The sequence below is a fragment of the Ptychodera flava genome, chromosome 15 (assembly GCF_041260155.1).
Source record: "Ptychodera flava strain L36383 chromosome 15, AS_Pfla_20210202, whole genome shotgun sequence".
In the NCBI taxonomy this organism is placed as follows: Eukaryota; Metazoa; Hemichordata; class Enteropneusta; family Ptychoderidae; genus Ptychodera; species Ptychodera flava.
Genome location: NC_091942.1, coordinates 27,159,438 through 27,186,001, shown reverse-complemented (window position 1 = coordinate 27,186,001; position 26,564 = coordinate 27,159,438). Strand labels below are relative to the sequence as shown.

General features: G+C 36.3%; 1 protein-coding gene across 2 annotated transcripts in view; it reads left to right on the top strand.

Moving 5' to 3' along the window:
• The window catches only part of LOC139151721 (3-phosphoinositide-dependent protein kinase 1-like), a 40,656-nt gene extending 15,961 nt beyond the window's left edge, over window positions 1-24,695 (top strand). For both annotated transcript variants that reach the window (XM_070724694.1, XM_070724695.1), the window contains exons 3-14: window positions 3,879-3,921; window positions 4,528-4,668; window positions 8,126-8,270; window positions 10,653-10,750; window positions 12,749-12,824; window positions 16,836-16,904; window positions 19,777-19,873; window positions 20,871-21,044; window positions 22,034-22,288; window positions 22,755-22,852; window positions 23,601-23,655; window positions 24,572-24,695. In XM_070724694.1, coding sequence (XP_070580795.1) covers window positions 3,879-3,921; window positions 4,528-4,668; window positions 8,126-8,270; window positions 10,653-10,750; window positions 12,749-12,824; window positions 16,836-16,904; window positions 19,777-19,873; window positions 20,871-21,044; window positions 22,034-22,288; window positions 22,755-22,852; window positions 23,601-23,655; window positions 24,572-24,673 — 1,353 coding nt within the window. In that variant the 3' untranslated portion in view covers window positions 24,674-24,695. The remainder of the gene's footprint in view (window positions 1-3,878; window positions 3,922-4,527; window positions 4,669-8,125; window positions 8,271-10,652; window positions 10,751-12,748; window positions 12,825-16,835; window positions 16,905-19,776; window positions 19,874-20,870; window positions 21,045-22,033; window positions 22,289-22,754; window positions 22,853-23,600; window positions 23,656-24,571) is intronic.
• Window positions 24,696-26,564: the final 1,869 nt, after the last annotated feature.

Here is a 26,564-nt window from a genome sequence, read left to right as displayed (position 1 = left end):
GCCTAGACAGACAAAAGTCCCAGCCGCCCACAAAAGCTGCCCATGGGGGGAATATCGGTGAATTCTAAGTCAAGGACAACCTCCATCGGTGACTTTGAATGGAAAGGGAAAAACACTATAGTGTCTATAGTACATTACCGGATCAAGATCTATCTTCCATGCAAATGTTTACTTTTGTGGATGTTTCTTCATAGTTATCTTTGATTTCCTTCCCTGCCCTTCCCCCCTCCCCCAATTTGTCATTTAATATAGGGATGAGAAAAGTCTTTTCAATGAGCCGTGACCAAACTTTTGATAAATTGCCAAGCTCAAATGAAATCCTGTTTTCCAGAAGGCAATCATGTTTCCAATTTGGGTATCTGTGTGACTGTAAAATTACAAAAATCAGATTTTGCTCTCCCAATATCTTATGTACTTTCTTAAAGTGCTTTAGATCCATTTGATGTCTATATCTGCCATTACCAACAATTACTTTGTTGCTGTGACATATTAGCCTGCTAGCAACCATAAGAGTGCTTTTGTGGCATTTTTTAGCATTCTGTTCATATTAACTCTCTTGTACAAAAAAATATGCAAATAAGCAGGAAGATGTGGACATGCAGAAAATAAAAAAATTTGAGAGCTCCAGGTCCAATTTCTTTATGTCAGGCATGTTGGTACATCTGATGTACAGTGTTCCCTAGGGTAGAGTGAATGCAAACATTTTCATTTTCTAGTGATTGTCTCTATTTTGTCAAAGAATCTTCTCAGAAACCACCTGTTGGATTTGTTTGAATACATATGAGCTCATTCAGATGTGTTCAATTTGTGACAAAATTAGACCCGAATGTATTCTTTATTACACTTCAACTGAATTTAATGAAAACTTCACAGGGAATGACAAACCTGATTGCTTTTAAATGAATTTTGATGAATTTTCAATTATTCGTAATCTGTAAGATTATAATTTTTATGAACAATTTTTTATCAGAAACAGCCTGAAGATTGTCCTGGTGCTTTCAAATTTGGTTTGCAGGTTTCTTCGGATGTTCTTGTTTAAAATCATTAAAACTCTTACAAGCAGTAATGCATGTGTAGGTTTAGGGCAAAAATGTATCACCTGAAATAATTTTTTCAATTGCACCGAAATATTTGCTCTTTTGTGAATTAATAAACATTGTCAGTTCTTAATTTCAATATTTTGCAGGTTCTGTAAATTATTCAGCACAAGATAGCATCATACTATTTAAATAAAATGTTTATGTGTATGTTAAATATTACAGAGGGTATTTATCAGTGGTACATTGTGCATCGCTTGTTTTTGTATACTGAGTCTCACAAAATACTGATTTCTGGGAAATGGATGCATGAATGATTGGCAATGAAAGTACTCTCATCAAAACAGCTAATCTTTTTGGATTAGATATGTGATTTAGTGTTAAAGAAAAGTGTACAGTAGCTTGTCAGCAAGTTGGTTTTTTCTTCTAATATCACAAACCCTCCCTGCCATTTTTAATTGGTTAATCCCATTGGTTTCTTGACTGTAGTTGGATCTATACATTTAGGTAGAGGGGTTGGAAGAGTCTAAATAAAAAACTAATGAATGCAGATCATATTTTTATGAAGTTATATGTCTATATATTCAAACGAGATATCCCTATACATGAATTTATAGATAGAAAACTGTAAAAGTGAGGGAGAGTGGGCTTTTCCCATCACCGTGACTTTTCAGACAAGAAATGCACTTCTCAAGCTTTTGTAGTGCTGTAAATGTGAATTTCCAACAACTCATGTTTGTGTAAAGGGTGTTTTAGTGATTAAAGTCTTTGGAAAGTGACTAAATAGATTGCCTCTCATAACAAGGAAAAGCGTTCTTCCTATTTTCTCAATTTTCTCTCGGTTACAAAAGTTTATTGTATCATGGCTCTAAGACATGCCTGTGCAATTTATGATATTTTGATGGAAACAAATCGCATGCATCATATACAAATGTACAGACCAATTTTCAATAGGCCTTCACACCAAAAACGCTACCAATACACAATTTATAACCAAGCCTCTCCAGATTTGTGACACCTTTGACAAACTTTTGCCAAAGCTATCAGCCGACTTCACCCTGCCTCGTAAATTCAACCAATGGGGCAAAATGTACGCCAGATTATCACCTCATTATGTAAGTAATATAGGAAGTCATTAAATGCAGGTCACAGAGGCCAAACGGCGGTAACAGATACGTGAGGATGAAGTGACCCTCCCAGGTACATGCACCACCCCCCTCTACCAGCTGCCATTTCAAAAGTTTGTATAAATGGTTGACTTGTTTATCTTGTTTCAAACTTTTGAATGTAGGACTTCAGAAAATGCCATCATCCCTAGTGAGATTGCAGAACCTGTTTTTGAGGGAGTTCATTTGAAACTATTTAAAAACTGAATAAATTTCAAAGAAATACTGTGGCAAAAGTGTTGTCTGTTTTACATGTATCTCCACCAGTCAGGTATGATTGTAAAAATACATCCATGTTCTGTAAACTCACATCTGGTGAAATTGTTGATGATAAAACACAATTGTCAAAAGAACAGAATCTTAGAAATTGGTTGGTTCATCTGAAAGTCGGCAGGATCAATTGACCTATTGACCTTTAAAGTATGAATTCTGGCATGACTTGTAAGTATCTCGCCAGGTTTTTGATTTGCAAAGGGTATAAGATAAGCACACATGCTTGTCACAGATTTGCCAGGTGTGTGTGTGTATTGTTGATAAATCATGTGGGCTTTTTTATTTTGCCATGAGTGTCTACAAGTCATAAATATAAGCACACACACTTACAGGGCAGTGCTTTGGGGCCTAGCATTTTTTGGGGTCCGTCAAATAAATTGTTGCACGTGGTTTAATTTCACATGCACACCTAGCTAAAAGAGAACACAAGTACTCTTTCCTTGATCAAATCAAGATTTCCGAAAAATGAAGAACATAACTTCAAAGAAGAATGTTTTTTAAAACTCATGACACTGTATTGTATTTACCTGGAGAGGCCATACCTCCCAGTATCAACCGGAACCCCAAGGAGTGTTCAGATACAGCGAGTACATGTACTCATGGTAGCCGCCACACTGCTAGAGATACTTGAGATAGTAGGGTATCTTTAGTATTAAGATGCATGTTTTAGATGGCTTCTGTAATCAGTGACATGTTACATTGTACCGTAGATAGACTAACAAAAATAGAAGTCTTCAAGTTAAATTAAAAGTTTAAAAGTAAGTTCACTACAGAGATGAAGCAATCCAATTAGTGCCTACTTTTTCCTGCGACTGTTTTAGTATTCTGGCATGCCAACCAAATACAGGACTTTGTGAGTGGGACCTTGTTGCACTCGCTTGAAAAGATATAAAGGCATTGTAGCATTTGTATACTATATTTTGCTGTTTCCATCCTGATAACGCAATGTCAGTAGTTTTCAACATTGGAAAAAAACAGAAGATGACAAATTTACATGATAATAGACAATTTGCATATGCTTTTGCTGTGCAAATGTGTTCTTTTCTTTTATTATTAGCATATGAATTGAGCACTTAAAATACAGATTACTGGCCGAACGAACACAATCCCTTGACGGAGAACCCTGATATATGTAAATGATCTGTATTGTAGCTGCAACGTCCATGTTATGTTACATTGACAGCAGAGTTGCTATGAGAAACCTTATTGACTGGTTATCATCTGAGAACATTTCAAGGGCATGTTTGTAACAAAAATACTGTGGAAGGTTGTAGAACAGATTTCTATGGCTTGAGAAGTTCAAAGCAGATAGGTCATTGAACCCAATAATATTATACTGTATTTGGAAATAGATCGCAAACACCTTAACCTCTCTCTTTTTTTGTTTGTCTTTCTTCTAAAGGTTGTTTTAGCAACAGAGATAGCAACCAACAAGGAGTATGCAGGTAAAGATACGTTTTACATCAGCGTTTATGCACTGAGTATGTGATTTTCCACATTTACTTTTTTTTTCCCCAGTCAAGGCTACAGTCATGAGATATGTGTTGAATAACACAAGGTAAAATTGTTGCAAGGTGTAGAGATGCAAGGCCATGGTTTCTCGTTGAGATGCTCTACGTTCTTGTTGACAACATTCACTGCCCTCAGCCCTGTGGTTATATCTCTATATACTTACTGCAGGGACATAGAAAATAGCCAGCAGCTGGCAAAAACAACTGGCTGTCAGCTAAAAAATTTGTTGGCTGTGAAAATTTAGTTTTAGTAAAAAATCAGGACATTTTGCACAAACTTTATGTGCACATACACTTCTTGTAACTACCTGAACTTTATTTTTGCCATCTGTAACCAAAATTTTCTATATCCCTGTTACTTCTGATCCCTTAAACTGCTGAAAATCAGCAGGTGGTCGAAACATGGGTGAAATTATTCAAAGTAAAATGGAAGCAACATTTTAAGGAAATCGATGTTGATTGCATCATAAATGCAAATGATTTTGCTTGCAGATTTTCTTTAGTACTGTTTCAAACAATTTTTCTTCCTTCTATTTACAGTCAAAATTCTTGAGAAGAGGCACATTTTACGGGAAAAGAAGGAAAAATATGTTCATCGAGAAAAAGAAGTACTCAACAAACTTTACTCACATCCTTTCTTCGTCAAACTTTACTTTACATTTCAAGATAGGGACAAATTATGTATCCTTTCCAACAGTCAGATGAGTGGTGATGGAATGTCGTGTTGGTAATACCACAGAGTGGGAACTTACCTCCTTTTGACAATGTGATGGTGTGAGAAAAATACTTTGGCTGATCGTTGCACAGCTGTCTGACAATTTCACCATACAGTACAAAAGATGTATCAGACTGTTCATAAGTTTCTCCACCGAAAAGATGGCATTATGTCTTTGATACATAATCAGAAAAGTAGGGGACCTTGTGTATTGCATATTCCCATTATGAATTAGGTAATTTATATTGGAAGATATTAACCCTTTGCATGCCAACGTCCATTTTTCTCCCCTTTACAAAATATACCCTTTTCAATTTTCTCAGATTTTTGCCAAAGTTTTGATAAAAAACTGTTGCCAATGAAACATGATGTCCGTTTGGTCCAAAATGATAAAAAAATTTCAGAAAAATTCAGAAAAATTGGCAAAATTTAGCAGTGAAAATTTGGTAGGAAAAATTACAGCACTCCAAGGGTGAGATAAGCCAGCCAACATCAGTTCAAGCTCCATTCGCTGTAGCTTTTGATTTACCCTTCAGTATTATTGTTCTGTTTGTAAAATAATGTTTCTTGTTGTTCTCACAATGTCATAGGCAAGGGCAAGTGTTCAACTTGTAAAGACAGAATGCATGTGTGTAATGTCTTTCCATCAGAGTCAACAACTAATTTTCAGTCAAGACTAGAATTGTCAATAGCAACATTGCATGCGCAAAATGCATTGTGTTTGCAAGGTTAATATTTTTCATGCGTTAGGATGAAGAAAAAGAAAACATGTTTGTTTTGAATATTGAACAAAAATGATGAAAATGTTATCGACGGTTACAGCTGTTGTCCTGTTAATAGCAGATCAGTACACAGTGTCTGGCTGAACATGAACACACATTGTGTGTATGCAGTGAAATGGTACTGCATGTGTCTGGTAGAGTGTAAACTGTCTTTTCAGAGTTGCCTCACAAATTGTGGTTGGGATGTCAGCAATGGTCCGACAATAAAATTGTTACCTGTAAAACTTTCGCCAAATCCCTGAAGTCATGTGATTTGCCACAAAAGTAGAATAAGTATAAATTTTTGAACTAACACAAAGAAAATACATTGAATTAACCCGTCACAAGATAAACTATAATCAGTTGAGACTTTGAAAAGTAAACAGACATATGTTGTTGTTTTCCTAGATGTCTATTTGCAAAACACCAAGCTCTATGTTCAGGAGAATGAACAGTTCTATGCATGATATTTTATTTGCGTGCTGTTTGAAACTATTCACTCAAAGACACAATCATAGATTTTGTAAAAAATTGCTTTTGTCAGTTGATCCATGTTATTCATTGATGACAGCTCATGAATAATTAATTACACCGGACTCTGTCCCGGTTTTCCTGACTTGTTGTTCCGATAACCCAGGGTGGAAGAGAACATCTGTCGCCATTGCTTTCATCCGTCGTCGTAAACACATTCAAAATTCATGTGGATGAACACACGTGTATGAAAAAAAAAATCAAGGCAAGATTATAAGCAAGTATAGCAGTGCTTTGTTTAGAATCAGCTGTTGGTGTTGTCAACTCCAAAGCAATAGATCACCCGTCACATGTAGCACTGTTTACATGTCAATCTATGCAGACTTGCATCAAGAGATGCCTCTCTTCTTGTTTCAGAAAAATGTTATTAGCCTGTTCAGTGCTGTAATTTTTTCCCATCAAAATTTTAGTGCAACAGTTTACCAATTTTTATGAATTTTCCTGTATTTTTTTTGGTAATTTCGGACCAAATGGACATATTTCTTTGGCTAAAAATTTTTATCAAAATTTTGGCAGAAATCTGAATAAAAATTGACTGGGATATATAGTTTAACCCTTTGCACCCTGACCCCCTGGTACTCTATGACGTCATCGGACATTTATGTCCGAGCCAGGTTCAAAGGGTTAAAAAAGGCAACAAAAAATAGACTTTGGCACTTAGGAGTAGGATTAAATAGGATTAAATCTCTTTTTTTACCCTCGATAAATAGAATATTCCAAAAGTGAATGGTTTAAATATTCATTTAAGAAACCTCATTGCCCATTATCATTTAAAAGCAATCCTTTAGGACTCTGAAACTGATGTGCGAAGGCAATGAGAAAGTACAACCTCTTTTATTATGAAGGAGAAGATCTATACTCCTGCACAGCAGGGGGCATATTTCAAAACAATTCAAAATATGAAAAGAAAGGGATCTAACAAATGTGATAGAAATATACCTTTTCAAAATGAAATGTCATAATAGCTGAAAACACGGAAGTTGGCACCCTGCTTCAACAGTTTTTCTGTTCCCACACGTGGCCATCTGGCCCTGGACGGATGCTCAGCTGAGCCTAGCACAATAGATAGGATGTTTTTCTCATCTGAAAGATGCAGCCATCCATACCCCCTCTAGCTATCTGAGTGCGCAGTGACTCAGATTACAAGGTTTGTTTTTTCCTGTCCTCTCAGTGTTCCCAAGATTGACCTGTAGTGGCTCCGTTTAAAGCTGTCCACGGGATCATTAGAATTTCCTGCTTCTTTGTAATTGGATTGTTTTACCCCTCTGCCTTCCCCTTTTGTTACCTGGGTGACCATGGTGTTTGGATGCTGTTCCCATGGTGACATCAATACCTTAGGCCTTGCTCTTTTTTACTCCCTGGTAGTCTTCAGACGTCGATAAAATTGCACAAAATATGCCAGTGAATAAATTTGAGTGTACTGTATACCAGTATATTTATGTGTCTTGGTCTGTACCCACTTTAATATATCTACATGCATGTTTCTAAGAGTATATATATATATATATATATATATATATATATTATATTAATATATATATATATATATAATGTACAGCAAATTTATCTATTATGATAAAAGGTACTATACTTGAATCTTGTCTTCATATAGATTAATGCCTGTACTGTAGTAGGGCATGTGATCACTATTAAAGGTTTCATTGCCAGTTTTAGAATCACTAAATGATCAGGAAAACCAGGAAACCATGGAAACTACTGCAAAAGATGTGAAGTGTTGCCCTGTTTATTCAATATGACATGTAAAGTTGTGTTGTCTGCTGTGAGTCTTTCTCTCTCTCTCTCTCTCTCTCTCTCTCTCTCTCTCTCTCTCTCTCTCTCTCTCTCTCTGTGATTTGGATTAATCACATGCATATCCTGATGAAGATAATAGTGCATATGTATATGCTATTTGTGCTGCCACTATTACTGTTGCGGTGCTTGCGTAATAATCAGACTGGGTCCAGTGCATAATGGAAAAGTTATCTGATGTGTTCTAAAGCAAAACTCATGTGCTAGAGTATTTTTGCATTTCATTTTATTGGTACCAGGCCTTGCTTGATATCATATCTACAGTGATGTCAGTCTGCTGATGTTGCTGAAAATGTTTATTTCCTTGACTATGTGTGACCAGATTTTGGATTAAGTTATGCCAAGAAGGGTGAATTACTCCAATATATCAATAAAGTGGGATCTTTCGATGAAAATTGTACTCGTTTTTATGCAGCTGAAATTGTATCAGCTTTGGAACATTTACATAGCCTAGGAATCATACACAGGTTAGTGGTGTACTTCTACCTCCCTCTGCAGAGTGGTTCAACCCATTCACCCCTATTTCCTAGTGTAAAGGTCCAGTCATACCATTCAAAACCAACAGGACAGTAAAGATGGGTCGATGCATGCAGGTTATAGGGATAAATGGGTATTCAATGATTTGAGTGTGTTATATAACATCTTGTAATGATATTTTGAAATTAAGAAAAAGGACCTTTATATAAAAAAATGTGCATTACTTTTGTGAGCAAATAAATTGACATCCAGACAGAAATCCAATTCATGTAATATGGACAGACAGAATACCAAGTATTGTAGCAATCTTCAGACAGTAGACCAGGGGAAATGTACTTGATATATAAAACAAAAATGCCAGAGACAGAGACAGTTGCAGTAATGGGAATTTCAGAGCTGTATTCATTGTTGAACAAGACAGAAAAGGAGGATAGATATTACGAATTCAGTGTTGTTATAATTACAGTTCCATCTATCACAACAAAAAATTACATCATAATGTGACAATCTGTCATTGTCATAGTAACAGCTGTATCTATGACAACAAAAAGTGACATCATGATGTGACAATCTTTTCCTTGTCACAGTAACAGTTGTATTTATGACAACAAGTGACATCATCATGTGACAATCTGTCATTGTCATAGTAACAGCTGTATCTATGACAACAAAAAGTGACATCATGATGTGACAATCTGATTTTCCCAGTCATGCTGGTGGGCAAATTTGTTATTCCAACAGAACACTATTTACTTCAAATATGTTATCCAATATCCACGCTGGTACTTTTCAGCTTATGCATATGGATTTAGGAAACTTGCAGCCTTTGACTTGCTTGAATAGTTTGATGCAGTCCACACTCAAACTGCAGCCATACAACATAGTTTGACAGATTCATATGGTACACAAACACAAGTAAAACATGAAGTTATCAGTGAAAATTTTCACAAATTTATCACAGGAGCTCTGGCATTTTAGCTACTATAGACTATAGTCTATAGAAGCTATTGGGATGGGTATCCGTCCGGCGTCCGTCGTCAGTCTGTATGTATGTATGTATGTATGTATGTATGTATGTATGTATGTATGTATGTATGTATGTCCGTTTGTGAGGCGTCCGTCCACTCAAATATCTTGAGAACCGCAGTACTTACTGATTTGATATTTGTTGTGTAGATGAAAAATACGATTTTGAGAAACTGTTTTTTTTAATTTTTTGATATTGTTGAAAATAGGCAAATTAATGCCAAAAAAGGTGTTTTTGGTAAAAAATCTTCTTCTTCATAACCGCTGGTCAGACAGCTTTGTTATTGGTATACAGGTCCCTAGGGATAACCCAACTTAGACTTGTTCAAATTGTGATGAAATATGCAAATCTGTATTTTTAAGGAATTTTTTTGTCATTTTGGTCAAAATTTGACTTACATTGTATGTAATTCTTGTACTGTATAAACCCTATCAATTCGCCCAGAAAAAAATAATTAATATGATTTTAAATAATTGAATTAATTAGGAAATCATCAAAGCCAAAATAATTTTAGTGTAGAATTATCAGAAAGTTCAACTTTTTTTGACAGTTCATAGTGAAATGCTTACCATCTTGGAGGATTAAAACATGTAAAGGCAACTTTCCTGAATCCCAACTTTGACATATTCTGAACCGTCATTTATTGTGCCCTGTATGTTATCTAAAAGAAATTGCTCAAAATAGTCAATAGAGATAGAGATAGAGATAGAGAAAGTTCTAATTTCCATTTATGGTTGACTTGGTAAGGATAAAATAAAATTACTTTTTGAGGAAAAAAATAGAGTGGTCAATTAAAAGAGTGGTCAAAGTGATAGGGTTTTATGGTAAAGCTGGGCTGTATAAAGATTCCTCATGTGCTATTTATAGCAATTATGCAATCTGTGTAAACAGTGCAATGAAAGTGTAACATGATTCCTTATCATGCTTTTGATGACCTTGAACTTCTTAAGTTTCAAACCTTTGTCTCTTCAGTGTGCTTTCTCTGAGTATGTACAGTCTCAACTTATTAAACAGAACTCACAATGTTAATCAAAGATATCCACCTTCTTCATCAATACATGTGTCACAAAAGGTTATTCTCTACATAACTCAACAGAGCTCTGTCAACTGTTGAGTTGCTTGTTCTTTCAAAACCGCTGGTCAGACAGCTTTAATATTTAGTTTACTTGTCCGTAGGATGACCTTAGTGAGATAATTTCATACAGTCAGGAAATACTTAATTTTGTATCCATGTCTATAGTAGCTTCAGGGACTTTGGCCCTATGTTTATGGTTGCAATTGTGAATTACAACGTACTCATAAGTCTTCTTTCCATCTTTCATTCTTTCTTCCTTCTTTCTTTCAGGGATTTGAAGCCTGAGAATATACTTTTGGATGAATCGATGCATGTAAAAATAACAGATTTTGGCACTGCAAAGATACTTGATTCAAATTCCAGAGAAGGTAAGGTCACAATGTTGGAGTCACAGAACAGCACCTACAGCAGTTTGGCTTGTTTTACATCGTATCACACCAGGTGTGTGAACATGAAACCGTTAATCAACAGCGCGATTTCTGCAAGGGTCAAAGGTCAACTGTCTCATTTTTGACCAAATGGCACCATGATTTATCATTTCACAGGGTTCCTATTAACAGATGAAGAGCTTAGAGCCAGGTACTAAGTAGCTAGGGCTCTTCAAAATGCCACTCACAGTTCAATTTACCCAGTTACCTAATACATGCACCTTTTATGGTAATTATCCCTATAAACTGACTTGCCTTCCCTTCTCCCTGCGAAAATTCTCGTCAAATTTTATCGCTGTTCATGGCAGAGTTAGCCCCAGAAATACAGATATTGGGTGAAGAGACCTAGAGTATCTCACTGTCAAAACTGCAAAAACTACTCCTTGCAGATCTTGATGACGATTGGTGTATGACACCTCCCATCAGTATACAACCCAGTCATCCTACCAAAGGGAGATTTGAAAATCTGATTTATTATCTAGGGGGGGTTCCCCTGCAAATATCCCAGATGTATCATTCCTAGAAACACCAATGTTTTCTGATTGTAGCTGGTACTAAACGGGCACATGTCAGCACAATTTTCAGGCATCACACGTTATTAATGATCGGTTTATTTACCAAAGTCATCAAAATGTTGACAGCAGACAGTGGTGTGTTTTCTGGCCTCCACTCATCCAGTAATGTTCCAATCAGAGCCATGAAAGGTCATCACACTTCTGTTCATGGAATTGTTTTGATCATGCTGCTTCCCGTTTCCCTGCTCTCCCCTCCTCCTATCCACTTGTTGCCCCTCTCGCTATCCATCACACACCCGCAATATTTACCCTTATACCTATCTACATGTCAAAAAGAAATGTATTCATACTTTTGAGACTGAAAGGCCCATTCTGTCATTTTGTCATAAACTCTACTTTATATTTGTAAGGAATTAAAAAGACAATTCAATACAAATCTTACAGTTGTTGCTAATTAAATAGAAAATTTATTACTCTGTGAAAAAAGGGATAGCTTTATTCAAACGTACATGGTCAATATTAACGTGGAAAACCTTTCCCAAGAATAAGCAAACTGGAAGTTTTGTAAAACACTTCAAATGATGTCTTATCAAGAGACAAAGGTTTAACCTATTCACCTCCAATTCCCTGTAAACAGGTCCACTGTCACCATTGATGAAACGGTTAAGGTGGCGTTGCATATAACTCAGTGTATTTTGCTCAAAATCACTTTTTTGAAAAGATTTTTGTTAACCCAAGATTAAAATATTGGTTGGGTTTACCTTTTAGCATGACCAACAGTGGTAAGTTGGGTGAGAAAGAACTAAATTTATGCAAATCATCGATCTCCAGGCTCCTTTTTCGCCAGTTTTCAACATTTCAAAAAATTTAAAACTCCACTCTGGTGGGGTCAAATTTCTTGAAATTTTCAGATTATGTTCTTATAGTACTATATTACAAAGCAATTATTTATTTACAACAAAATTGTTCCATTTTGATTAAGAGTTATCTCAATTTTACTCTTTGTCATTAATCACTTTTCTGAATGTCAGTCTTTCAACCCGTGCCATTTGAAAATGAGAATAGATATTAAATGCCAAACAAAATTGTAGGTATTTTCTACGTATACTTTAGTTTCTAATGGGATATTAAAGTTCGTAAAGTAGTATCAAATTTTTGACTTAAATTGATTTTCATCATTAACACCAAAATTGAGGTTTTCTACCCCAAATGTGTACCCCTTTCATCCTTTGACTCAGTAAACTATTGCTACCATACAAAACTTTATATTCTCTGCTTTTAGAAAATACATAGTATGAGGGGGTTTTCATGTCTTCTTTGATAAGAAACATTGCTTTGGAAAAAATGTGTGTAGGTTAAGTGCCAGGCCACTTTTAAGATACAAAGTAACAGCTTGCATTATAATGTCTTTTTTTATTCTCAGTTCGAGCGAATTCATTCGTTGGAACGGCACAGTACGTGTCACCTGAACTACTGACAGACAAATCAGCTTGCAAGAGGTAAGCAGATTTTTCACCGTAAATCTTGTTGAGATTTGCCAACCTGGGTCAGATCAACAGAAAGGCACGACTATTGGCCATCATTCATATACCGTACAGTTGATGTAATACATCGGAAATCTCTGACATGCAGCTGTATTTTTTTTCATTTTGACATATTACCAATTTCTTTAATCCTTTGAGCGCCAAAGTCAGTTTATGTCGCCTTTACAAAATATATCCCAGTCAATTTTTTACAGATTTTTGCCAAAATTTTGATAAAAAGCTGTAGCCAATGAAATGTGATGTCCATTTTGTTCAAAATTATCAGATAAATTACAGGAAAAGTCATAAAAAATGGTAAAATGTTGCACTAAATTTTGGTGGAAAAAATTACAGCTCTCAAAGGGTTAAATTAATGTCAAGCTATATAAAGGATTACAGTGTTTATATCTGCATGGAAATATTTACGCAAAATGAATCGCGTGGTGGGAGATAGTGGCATTGATCAGACTTCCAAGTGAATTGTTCTAAGGTAGGGTAACCTCTAAACTTTTACCTGCCACATGCCTATCCTGTGGATTAGAAAGATCCGAATGCAGAAAACTCCAAGGGTAACCATCCTGATGTCATACGACTATGAGTTGTGAATGTGTGACAAGTCAGACAGTTAATTGGAGATTTTTAGCTCCCATTTGCCATACATATATGGCAATTGGGAGGTTATATGGTTGAAAAAAGTCTGTATGTGAGATGTCTGTCTGTATGTATGTATGTATGTATGTATGTATGTATGTATGTATGGATGTCTGTCCGTCCAACGCAAAAACTCCGAAACTGCTGCACGTATAAAGCTGATTTTTGGTGTAGTGATGCCATATGTGGTCTAGATGTGCCGTTGTTAAAATGAACTTGTTAGTCTCATGGATATGCAAATGAGGTAGAAAAAAGGGCGAAAATGGTCAAAAATCAATAACTCAGGAACTACTCTTCCGATCATTGTCATATTTGGTTTTTAGGTACCTTGGGCCCCACTCATTCAAACATATGGAGTTGGTGTCAATATTGGCTGCTTTCTATTTTTAATGAATTTTTTTCTCTATTTTTTTGCCATTTCAGTAAAAAATTGTTTCCTCTGAAACCAATGGTCTGTTCGCTTTAAAATTTGGTTTGCAGGTTTCTTGTGATGACCCAAAATAAGATTCATCAAAATTATGGCAAGATTTGCATATTTGCATTTTGGGGCAATTTTTGCAATTTTTGGTCAAAAAAATCTTCTTTGAAACTGTGTATGCCATTACTTTCTAATTGGATGTGCAGGTTCCTAGGAGTGACCTGAAGATGACTCGGTGAACTCAAGGCGAAATTTGCAAATTTTGTTGTACTTTTTGCCATGCTTCCAAATTTGGTACACAGGTGAACTGTAATGTAGTAGGTCATTCATTCAAAGTCAAGTACTGCCTTTGTGAATGAGCAGATTATGATTGTGCTGTTCCTGGCTGAGGTGCTATTTATAGGAATGATGCAATGTTAGACGGTAATTGATGTTTACTGAATTTGACTACATTGTTTGTAACTCTTGTACTGTATAAACCCTATCAATTCACCCAGAAAAATTAATATGATTTTAAATAATTGTATTAATTAGGAAATCAACAAAGCCAAAATAATTTTAGTGTAGAATTATAAGAAAGTTCAACATTTTTGACAGTTCATAGTGAAATGTTTACCATCTTGGATGATTAAAACATGTAAAGGCAACTTTCCTGAATCCCAACTTTGACATATTCTGTACCGTCATGTATTGTTCTCTGTATGTTATCTAAAAGAAATTGCTCATAATAGTTTGTCATGATAGGTTGGCCAAATAAAGAGAGATAGAGAAAGTTCCGATTTCCAGTTGTGGTCAACTTGATAAGGATAAAATAAAATTACATTTTGAGGAAAAAATAGAGTGGTCAATTAAAAGAGTGGTCAAAGTGATAGGGTTTTTATGGTAAAGCTGGGCTCCTCATGTTCTATTTATAGCATTTATGCAATCTGTGTAAACAGTGCAATGAAAGTGTTACATGATTCCTTATAATGCTTTTGATGACCTTGAACTTCTTAAGTTGCAAACATTTGTCTCTTCAGTGTGCTTTCTCTGAGTACATACAGTCTCAACTTATTCAACAGAACTTACTTGCAGTGTTGATTTGAGAGTTAAAATGTGCTTGGTTAATAGGATGAAAAAACTGATAAAGATAACCAGCTGAAGATTCTTTATAACCTGACAGATATTCTGTTTTTTTTTAAAAATAATCTTGATAAGCAAGGCGTGTTTACTTTAATTAGAATGTAATTAACTCTTGTTTATATTATTATAAGCAGTAGTACCAGGTATCAAGTTGAACAAGCTGATATTGATAGGTTTGGCGGCTGTGAGAGGTTAAAACCTGTAAAAATACATGTCTATCTGTCTGTCTGTCTGTCTGTCTGTCTGTATGTATGTATGTATGTATGTTGGTATGTGCGGATGTATGTCCATCTACATTAAAAACTCCTAAACCACAGCACCTACCATCTTAGTATTTGGTGGACAGGTGCACCCAGGGATGGAGATGTGAATTTGTTCAAATGAATATGCCAAAGTCAAAAATATGCAAATGGGGGGGGGGGGGGGGGGGGAGAAGGAAAAATCCTGCAAATTGCTAAAACTCTGTAACCACTGACCAGATTTGGTCGAAACATGGTATGCAGGCTCTTTATAGTGACTTTAGTTACATTTCTCCAAATTGTGGTGAAATGTTGACAGTTGTATTTTTGGGGCGATTTTCCCATTTTTGGTCAAAAAATCTTATTTTCTGAAAGCTCCCATCTCATTGCTTGAAAACTTGTATGTATTATCCCAGGGTTTGCCTTTGTCAGATTCGTTCAAATTGTGGTGAAATTTTTATATTTGTATTGTTTGGGCAATTTTTCCCATATTTTGTCAAAAAATCATTTTCTCCCAAAGTATTTGTTGGATTGCTTTAAAACATAGTAGTCTTGATCCTAGGGTTGTTTTCTGTCAGATATGTAAAAGTCATTATGAGATGGAGCATTTCATATTGCTGGGGTATAAGATTAATTTGGACTTACAATGGAATTTTCTTAGTAATCAACCTGTAAGAATGCAATGTCATATTTGTACTAGTACTTAGTATTTCTGTAAAATGGGAGCACAGTGTCATTGACACTATTTTTTTGAGAAAGCATTTCATTGGTTGAAAATTGTTGCATGGAAATGCATGAGGAACTTCAATAATATGAATGTTACTATTAGAAAATTCAATCGAATGATAAGCATTTGAATGTCAGTCCGGTTGAAATAATATTTATAGAAAACTACCATAATCAGATGGGTAGAATATTGTAATAGAAATAATATGGAAAGTGTATTTCATTTCTGATTGATCGCGCTCAGGAAAACATTTTTTATAATCTAATGTATCATTTGAATTATACACTTCTTTGTTTAATTGATGTTATCATAGTTCAAAACACAAGACTGCAGAGACACAGAAAAAGACTTGATCAAATCCCCTATGTCTTTATCTCATTTTTCACTTCTTTTTTTTCCCATTGAATTCCTCCTCCATGGTTTGGTATCCATGGTAACATCACTGGCATTTGAAATATGATATAAACGAACATTATATTTAAACGTCATGCAGGCTCTCAAACTTTTTTTTTTCATTTAACAGAGCTGCAGTGAAATTCCGTGATCTTTTTTATGTTATTTTTTACCGAATTTGTGTATCAGTTTCCTGTTTTTTTTCCTTCAGTTTTCCTGTAAGGGATATTTTGGTAGTGTTATGTTCGTCACAACTTCCCACGCAGTGTGCTTGAATAGTATTTCACTGATAGTACCAGTAGTCATTTGTGAATCTTGAGGTGACAATCAACGTAATAGTTGTTTTTCAAATCTTTGCTTTCTTCAGCTCTAAACACCTCTTCACGTCTATCTACACCCACTCAAATTTAACACACTCTCCTACTTTCCTCCTCCAGCTCCGATCTTTGGGCTCTAGGATGTATAACCTATCAGTTGTTGGCTGGCTTACCACCATTCAGAGCGAGGTATGTATGCTGGTCCTGTTTTGATGTTGCACTTTCTTTTGAAAAAATTATCCCTGCTTTGATTTAGAATATGCCTCTTAGGGACTGGTCAGTTTCTTCAGCCTGGGGGGGGGGCCGGTGGATTCATGGGGGGGGGGGGGGGGTCACCCTGTTTTTGACTTTGGTGATAGGGGGGGTCACCATGTTTTTGAAATGCCCAATAGGGGGGGTCAGTGTGTTTTGAATTTTGACACAGGCTCATCATTGCCTAAAATGCTAGTGTCAGCCACAAATTTCATCATTCAGTTGTATTTTTCGGCGCGCCCTTGGGCGCGTAACTTTAATAATCAGTCATATTTTTCAGCACGCCCAACTTTAACATATCAAGCATACATACATCAGAGATATCTGTATGTTCAATATTTTTCAGCGTGCTCTTCAAGCTCATTACTTTAATATATCATACATCTTTCAGCATGCCCTTCAGGTGCATGACTTTAATATACAAGGCATATATATCAGAGATATCAGGATGTTTCATATTTTTTGGCGCGCCCTTCGGGCGCCATACTTTCAGAGATATCTTGATGTATGCTAAGTGAAAGTGTACCATTATGAAATCTGCATTTCATATGAAAAGGATGACAAATTCCTGATACTTTTCTGTTCTCTCTGTGAGAATTCAGTATGAGAAAGCAACATGCACAAATATTTCACAATATATATTTGATACAGTGACTTATTTAGAGATAGAAAAATGACAAGATATCTTTCCTTCTCATTGATGCAATTATTTTCCTTTGTTTCATAGGTTTTCTGTAGAAAGATGCTTTTTTATGAACAAAATAACAGTTAAAAAAGGCAGTTTTTGTCATTATTAGCTGTGCTTTTATGGTTTCAATGTTACACAAGAAAAGGTCCTCTCAGACACTGTACACATCAGATTTGGCTAAAAAAGCTCTCTATGGCTCCTCAGTAGATTTAATTGGATGGTTGGCAAGTCTTAACACCCATCAAAGTTTTTGATTCACTGCTTTTTTTTAATGATTGACATCCATTTCTGTACAACAGTTCAGGACATCTGGTTAAGCAGAGAAAGTGTGAAATACATTCACAGCTCATTCAAAATGTACTGTATTTAAACTTTAAGATTGACACTTTGAAATTCCTATCTTACAACTGACATGTCAACAATTTCACTAAAACATAGAATGACTATTTAAAATATAAATATATGTAAAATGTAAAATATAATATATAGGCCTCTGTATATATATATATATATATATATATATATATATATATATATATATATATATATATATATATATATATAATTTATGTCCATCTTTTGTTTTACCTTTGTCGCGCCCGGGGGGGTGGGGGGTCACCCTGTTTTAGAAATTTGGAATAGGGGGGGTCACCCTGTTTTCAAAATTTGGAATAGGGGGGGTCAGCCACTTTTTGACGTCGGCAAAAAATATCCACCGCCCCCCCCCCCCCCCCAGGCCGAAGAAACTGACCAGTCCCTAAGAGATATTTTGACTGTTCAGTGTTTCGATATTTTGTTTCTCTGCCACTAGTTTGGATTCGTTTGAAGCATTGATTATTGAGAGTAAAGGAAATTTGAACAATCCTGTTATTGCCAATGTTCAGGGGCTTGAAAGGTTCGGTGAATCTGATTGGTAGATTGTCATTATTTACAGCAACTTAAGGAGTCTGAAACTAGGGCTATTTGTACCTGATTGGCTGTTTGGGAATAATTGTATAATGACAATGACTTTCAGCCAATCAGTGGGCTAAAAACTTTCAACATGTTGCATATCAACCCTCTGTTACTGAGAAAGTCAGAAATTTAAATGTTTTTCCCTGTGGAGTTACAGAGGGAGAGTAGCAGCTATTTTGAATTTCAGGTGTTGGTAAATGTTAGCTCATCTGCTTCTCAAATCCCAAACTCTCTATGGTGACGATGATCATGCTAGAGAAAAGTTTGATGTTTCATTGAGAAATGTTGAGCAAAAAGTATAGAATTTTCTATCTGAAGGTATGTTGAGCTAAAAAGGTTAAAATATTCTATCTCAAGGTACGTATTACCTTTAATACAACAAAGAGAAAGTCTAGCAGAAAATACACTGATTCACATCTCTCATTTTATGGCATCTAATTCAAAAATACCATACAGGTACTTGGCACCATGGAATTAGTTATCCTTTCACAGTGTCAATGATACATTCACTGACCAAGGTGTTTCTGTGATTGAAAGTAACAGGGAACACCCAGAATGCAAATTGATGTTATTGCTAGTATTATTATCACATGACACTTTGTCAGCCTTGTGTCCACAGAACACTGCTGTAGACAGTTGGTATCAATAAGACTGGAGTAGGCTTGTTGAATCTTTTATCTGTGGATAATAGTAATTGTGTATTTTACCGAATGCCATAATAGAATATACCAAGTTATTCCAAGGGTTGTTTTCTGACAGAATACGACTCTCTACGACTAAATTAGAGGCACCACACAAGCAATTGATTATTTATAGGTTAGTTTACTATTCAACCCTATCACCACAATGGTTAAGCCCAAACCCATTGTATTCAATGAGTTTGGACCGTTGTACTTGGAAATGGGGTGTAAGGGTCAAAACCCTCCATTCTTACCCCGGCTTGTCCTTTATAACATGCTGGCATTTACATGGAGGAACATCAAAATCTTTCTGTATCTTAATCCCGTACAGTACACTCATTGCATTACTGTATGGGTTACCTCTACAGAAACAAATCAGACATTACATTAAACCTTTCTCCGTCATGTTTTTCAAGGACAGGTTGTATTTTGCTTTTTTCAAATACATTATTTCTGATGATTTTTCTCCCATTACTTTTTTTCCCAGCAATGAGTATTTAATATTCCAAAAGATTATCAAATTGGAGTATGATTTTCCAGAGGGATTCCCAGCAGTACCGAAAGATTTTGTCACCCGGCTACTGGTGAGTGAAGCACACCGTGCACACAATTTACCTTTCATCAGCGTGATTTGGTACAGCCTGAGTGTTTGTTCAACAGGTCTGTTGGACCAGTCCACTGAGAAATGGGGTGGAGGGACAAAAAAATGTGTTTGCAGCATATACTAAGTTTACAGAGGCAGATGAGATTAAACGGAAAACAAAGTCCTTCAACAGATTTATCCTGTTCACCCCAAGTTGCCTGTAAACAGGTCCATGATCACCATTGGTGGCATTGGGTTTGGGCTAAACCATGGTGGTGAAAGGGTTAAAAGCTAAATGGAAAGCAAAGGTCTGCATTGAGTGAAGTAGATAAGTTAACACATAGAACAATAGGTGAATACCATATCAAGGAATACGTCCCTTTAACCCTTTCACCCCTATTTCCCATTCTAGAGGTCCAATTTTACCCTAGAAAACATTGGGATTGGTTCAAACCACTCTGGTGAAAGGGTTAACCTGTATGGTAGAATATTCATGATACTGTAATCTAAAACTGCCCACCATTATCAAGCGTTTTGTCTTTAGTGTTTACACCGGTATTTCAAAACTATGTATCCTGTAGGTCCATGTATGTTCGCAGCATTAAGATAAAAAATATTTCATAGACATTCAGTTTAAATGAGCTATTTTGACACTTCACTTTTCACTCAATGGCGATCATTTGTACAAAACAAAACACAAACCAATTCTTCTGTCATTGACCTATCTAGCTTAGTTCAACAAACATATTTCAGCCCGTGTTGCCAATATCTAAGAATATATAATAAATGGTAAGGTCACTCCTGGGTGTGAAAGAATTTTACACTACTCTTCAGTAGCAAATACCACCTCTTTTAATTGCTTATCTATTACAATTGACTTTTACAACAAAAATCTTGACTCTAGAACTAGAAGATGGAGCATAAATCAAAAAGCGTTCTCTGAACACGAAGAAAAATCTTAACTAGACTTGTTCCTTTTTTTTTTTTGTTATTTGTAGGTATTGGAGCCCACAAAGAGATTGGGCTGTGATGAGCTGGGTGGGTATCCACCTCTTAAAGCGCATGAATTTTTCAAAGGCATTGACTGGGGCAATCTGGACAAGCAGACGCCACCAGTGTTGAAACCATATCTGAAGTCACCCACGGGGGAAGAACTACGCAGTGACTACAATGTGAGTGACGGCGACTACATTAGCTCAGTAATTCTCTCCCTCACAGCAACAAAAACTCAACCTCTGCGGAAAAGAGTGCATATTTACATAGTAATAAATCCTTAGCTGTATAATCAATGGGTTTGGGGTTATTGTAAGGGTGCAGCCAGCTTCCATATTCAACTTTTCGTCTTTTTTTGATGAGTCATTATGATTGAGTTGGAAAATTGGGATGATGTTACCTAATTTGCACAGCCGCAGGAGTTGCAGTTCTGCCTGAAAAGCTTAGCTACTGAGGTTTTGTCAGATATGCAAAAGTATTTTTCCAGTATCAAATGTCTTGTTCTAACGCAGAGTTGACGAAAAACATGGGCATACGATAGAATTGTTTACTTTCCCTTTGAAATATGTTAGACTTGGTTTTGCATGCATACTCACCTCACAAAGTTTTTCAATGCCCAATTTTTGCAGCCAAGTTTAAAGCCCCAATAGCTGTGAATGTGTGATAATCACATCTCAAAGTATCCTCAGTTTTTCAAGAGTTTTCTTCAAATAAGACCTATTGAAGACTGAAAAAGTGTATAACACTGTCATAAGTGTCAAAAGTGGCATGTAAATTCGAAAGTTTTAACATTATTTTAGATTTCCCGCCATTTTCAAATCTAATCATGTGATAGAGAAAATAAAGATTACAACAACTTGTCAGCAATCTTGTGTTGTGCATTCAAGTAAATGGTATCATGCTTGTTTCTTGGATGATCACGATGTGTATGTGCACGAAAAACTGCATTTTTTGTACTTGTCCATGGGGGCGCCATTTTTTGAGTGCAGCACCAATTTATTATTTGACCTGTTACAACATGCTGTGATGCTTCTATACATATCCTTCAGTTAGCACATTTACATGAACCAAGTTTGGTTTGAAAATAAAATCATAAAAATAATGCCTAAAATTCGCAGGTATTGTGGCTTTAAGTGGCTTTAAGGACATTTTTCTGTTTCATCCACAGGTACCTGAAGACTATGACCCTGCTCTCGGAGAGAAGGCCCTCGCCGAGCTGTTCGGCGTGGGCAACATTGAACTTGAAGAGAGGGACATCAGCCCTCAAATAGAAGAATCCAAGAAGGAGTTCACCTCAGTGGTCTATCCCAAGACGCCGGAGGAGAGGAGACAGAGACTGGAAAAGCAGACGAGGGAAAACAAGTGGCACAGATTTGTGGAAGAGAATCTTATACTAAAAATGGGACTTGTTGATAAGCGCAAGGTGAGTCGAGCTTGAATGCGCAAGTCGAGAAAGGTTGCTTGTAGAGGTGTTAGCATGCAAGTAACCGGTTATTTGTTGACAGCTGAAAAAAGTTAGTAATTGCTACGTTGGTCTTGCTATGTAGTGATATAGTCTCCAGTGTGTTGACAATGATAAATGTTTTAGCATCAACAGTAATAATTATTTTATGGTCGCTCCTCAGCAAAATTCCAGAAGTTTTCAGAAGTATATATTTGTAGACCAGTATGCCAGTAAATGGTAAGAGGGGCAAAAAGAAATAATGGCAATGCCATAACTTTCTTTTATCTATCTTGCCATTCCATTTTGCCCATTGGCTCTCCAGTGTTTTTGTCTTCTTCCATTTTTCCACACTTAACTTCAAACACTTATGTTCAATTTTTGATGAACACAGCTGAGTCCAGTTTAAATTTTTTTTCGTATGACTTTGATGTTTTCTGCCATGCAGGGTTTGTTTGCTCGCCGAAGACAACTCCTACTAACCGAGGGACCTCACCTGTATTACGTAGACCCAGAAAATATGGTTTTAAAAGGAGAGATACCCTGGTAAGTAAATGCCGGTCGTAGAGGGCGCTATTTAGAGCTCTGAAACAAGGGAGATTTGTAACTACTCATACCATTAAATATATGACAAATTGCCATTGCCGCTATTGATATCTGCAGAAGACATTCCGATGCAACGAACTACCTTTATCGAAGCTGTCATGCCATTCAAATTATATTCCCAGTGCACGTGAAATAAGTTCCAGCGTAAAGCAAATCTGATCTCTCAGCTGTAAATCACACACTTACAGCAGTACATACCCAGAGAAGCAGATGAGATGGAGAGGTATCCTGCTGGAATGTCAATCTGAACTTGAAAACTGTAACTATTACAAAATTTTAATGCATACTTTTTTTTTGCACTTTGATCATGGCGACACATTTATGGCTGTTTATATTAAACACAGTGTGCCCAAGTTACCCAATAGAGACAGAAGTATTGATTCAAATGAAGTTGAAGGGATACAGTCATCGGAACTGCACTCAAAGGTCATATGGGACCCATACGACCAATGTAAACATTGTATGCAATGTACAATGGTGATAGATGAGAGTTAAAACATGTCTGTCATAATCTACATTGTATAATTTAAATGTTGCAGCTATGATGATGAGGTGCATCTAGACATTGTTTACATTGTTTGTAAACAAGCAACTCGCACAGGTGCAGTTCCGATGACTGTTTCCCTTTAATATGTCATGTTCTTGATAATGAAATAATGTATGTTGTTACTTTGCCTTTTGTTCACAGGTCGCCTGCACTACGAGTAGAGTCCAAAAATTTTAAGACATTCTTTGTACATACTGTAAGTTCAAAAAATAATGAAAAGATATATTTCTGTGGTCTTTTCTTCTTTCGTTCCTCTCTCCTGTGTGACTTTCCTTCTTCTCTGACTTGTACTCTTCAGGAGATAAGAGAATGATCAGTACTGTTTCTCACTCACAACTTTTTAGACGGTCTGTGTACAGCAAATTGTTTGTCTGTGTAGTATAGTATGGGCCTCTGCAGATTTCCTTGTTGGAACAGCGCCCTCACTGGACAGACTGTTTTTCTGTTGAATGTGTATAGTTACACATTTGTGATTCTACCTAAGGGACAGGAATAATTTAAATACATGCATGACAAATGGAACTCATTGCACTAAGGGGAGAGGGGGTTTTGCTCAATTTTTATAATCACGCACAAATTCGCGAAAACTATCTGCAATGAACATGCCATAGCAACTGTGTATGATATTCAGTCACTATTTGAAATGTTTGTTGTTCAAAAATCTGACGGCAATGCAAACTTCCAGTAACACATTTCAGCAATTTATCATGCTCTTTTTGAAGTTGAAATTATCCTTTGGTCATTGAAATTTTGCACGTTGGAACTTTTGTTGAGAGAAAGGGTTTGAGGTCTATTACCATGAGTTTTAGTTGCTTTGCCTGTGTTTCAAGTGTTCAGAGTCCTTTTATGTAGTCACAGACCGTCATTGTCTTCAGTGCCGTTAAGTCTGTCACAGTCACAATTCAGCATTGCTGTAAACACATCAAATTCCGTGAGATTCCTGATTTCTGTTCACTTTACAAATACATCAGGAGTATAACTTTTTTGAAAATAATCACTCACTGCAAGAGAGTATGTCCTATTGAAATAGTTGTTTGTCATTTTATTTACACATCTGCCAACTCCAACCTAACCAGGCAATTAATAAAATATTTCTGTTCCTCTTGTTTCAGCCCAATCGCACCTACTATCTGATGGATCCGAATAACTATGCCCTCGAGTGGTGCAAGGCAATAGATGAAGTGAGACGAGCCACTTATTCAAATAAATCCTGAACTATGAACTTTGAACTTTGAACTCTGAAAAGAAAGAGAGAGAAGTAGAGTGATGACAGCAGTCTTGCTTCACTTGTACAAAAAAACATTTTATGGACAAAACATGTCAAAAAAAATCCTCTTTTTTCTGGCAATCCAGGATATGAAATTTCTCAATAATGCAACAGTTGTAGATATAAACTGGTTAAACTATGGTTGCTGAATCTTACAAGACAAAAAAAAATTCTCCAGATCTGATCAACTGACATGACATGGCATGACAAGCACTTTAAACTCTATTGCACACATCCAAAAAAAGTGAGAAAAAAAAATAATGACTTTACTGTATTTGTGGTGTCGAATGGCAATTAAACAATATTTCCAAATCAAAAAGAAACATGTATGCTGTAAATGTGAGACCACGGAGGTGTGAGTTGGCAGTCTTTTCAAGGTGTTCTCAGTTGCTACCGAGAGAATTGCTGACTGAAGTCGACAGGGGGCGCTGTTTGTTTGAAAGGCTGAACCTATCGATACACAATACTAGTACAATCTTGGCGTGTATCAGTGATGGATAACAATTGTTTTCTGTGAATTCTTTTATGGTGAGGAGAAAAAGCCAAGGTGAAAAATGAGTGTGTGTTTCATGGAACACATCGAGCTGTAAAATAAATGAATGCGAAGAAAAAAATGTTCTAAAAAATATCACAGGCTTGGTTTGGTTGGTCAGCATTGAAATTCTGAAGGAAGAACAATACAAGTACATTAATTTTTGGTTTGTCATGAGCTTCTGAGAATGCTTTTCGATCGTAAAAATGATCTCAGAACTGTATCTCAGACATAGTATATTTAGAGATCAATCGATTTAACCCACAAACACCAGACATATCCGAGTTCAGACCACACAATACGAGGAAATACATTCCCAGAGATGGTCTTCACCCCCAGTTTATCTCTGCACAACGGGCACAACAGAGCTGGAAACTTGCCAGGGAGACCGTGACGACTGGTCAAGTGTGTTGACCTATACTGGCCAAAATCTAAGGAACTGTCAATCAGGTTTCAGGAGTGTGAAACAAGGTGACCACGCTTGAAATTACAAATTGTGTAAATTTAACTTAATAACTGACTCTAAATGTTATCTCTGATCTAATTAAAAACTGACGTCATTATGCGAATAGTAGCCCGCCTTCCCCTAAAAAAACCGGGGAATTTATGTATCTTATACACTTTAATAAGAATTCCTAAGCTTGGTTTAATAGCAACATCCTGCAATTGCAAGGATCTCTGAATTTAGGTGGCAGCGTAGGGATCAAAGGATCGGTCCCAGAGAAAACATCGTCGCCAGCCTTTCCATATTGGCTGACATATGTGGTAGCTACCTAAGTTTGAACTGAGCACAAATTTGATGCTCTGGTTGCCCAGAAGGTGTGAATGCGCAAGCAAGCTTTGCGGTGCTGGGTTTTCTGAATGTCTATGATATTCCGCTGAACCCTGCAAAAAACCAAGTAACTGATATTCCGAAGCCACTGGTCGGTACTCAGTGAAAAGAAGATAGAGCATGCACAAGCTGAGACAAGCTGACTTATACCTGAGTGTCCATCCTTTTGAACTGGTTGTACCATCCTTCATTAGCAGAAGCTATTGAAATTTCAAGATCAAAATCGACTATGATCGCTGTTGAGTGTCCTATTTCGGGTAAGAAAAGTCATGCTTTCTGTACTCTGAACTATTCTGTGTTATACTGCCCCCACCCCGAGCTTTGTATTGGATTCTTCCTTGCACCCGCTTTCATCTTCCTGTGATTTTTGCGACGCTACGAAAAAAGTATGTTTCCGTGTCTCAGTCTATCTTATTTATGACCAGATTATATGAACTTTTTTAATATTTAGTAGTGCTTAAATTATATCGATTT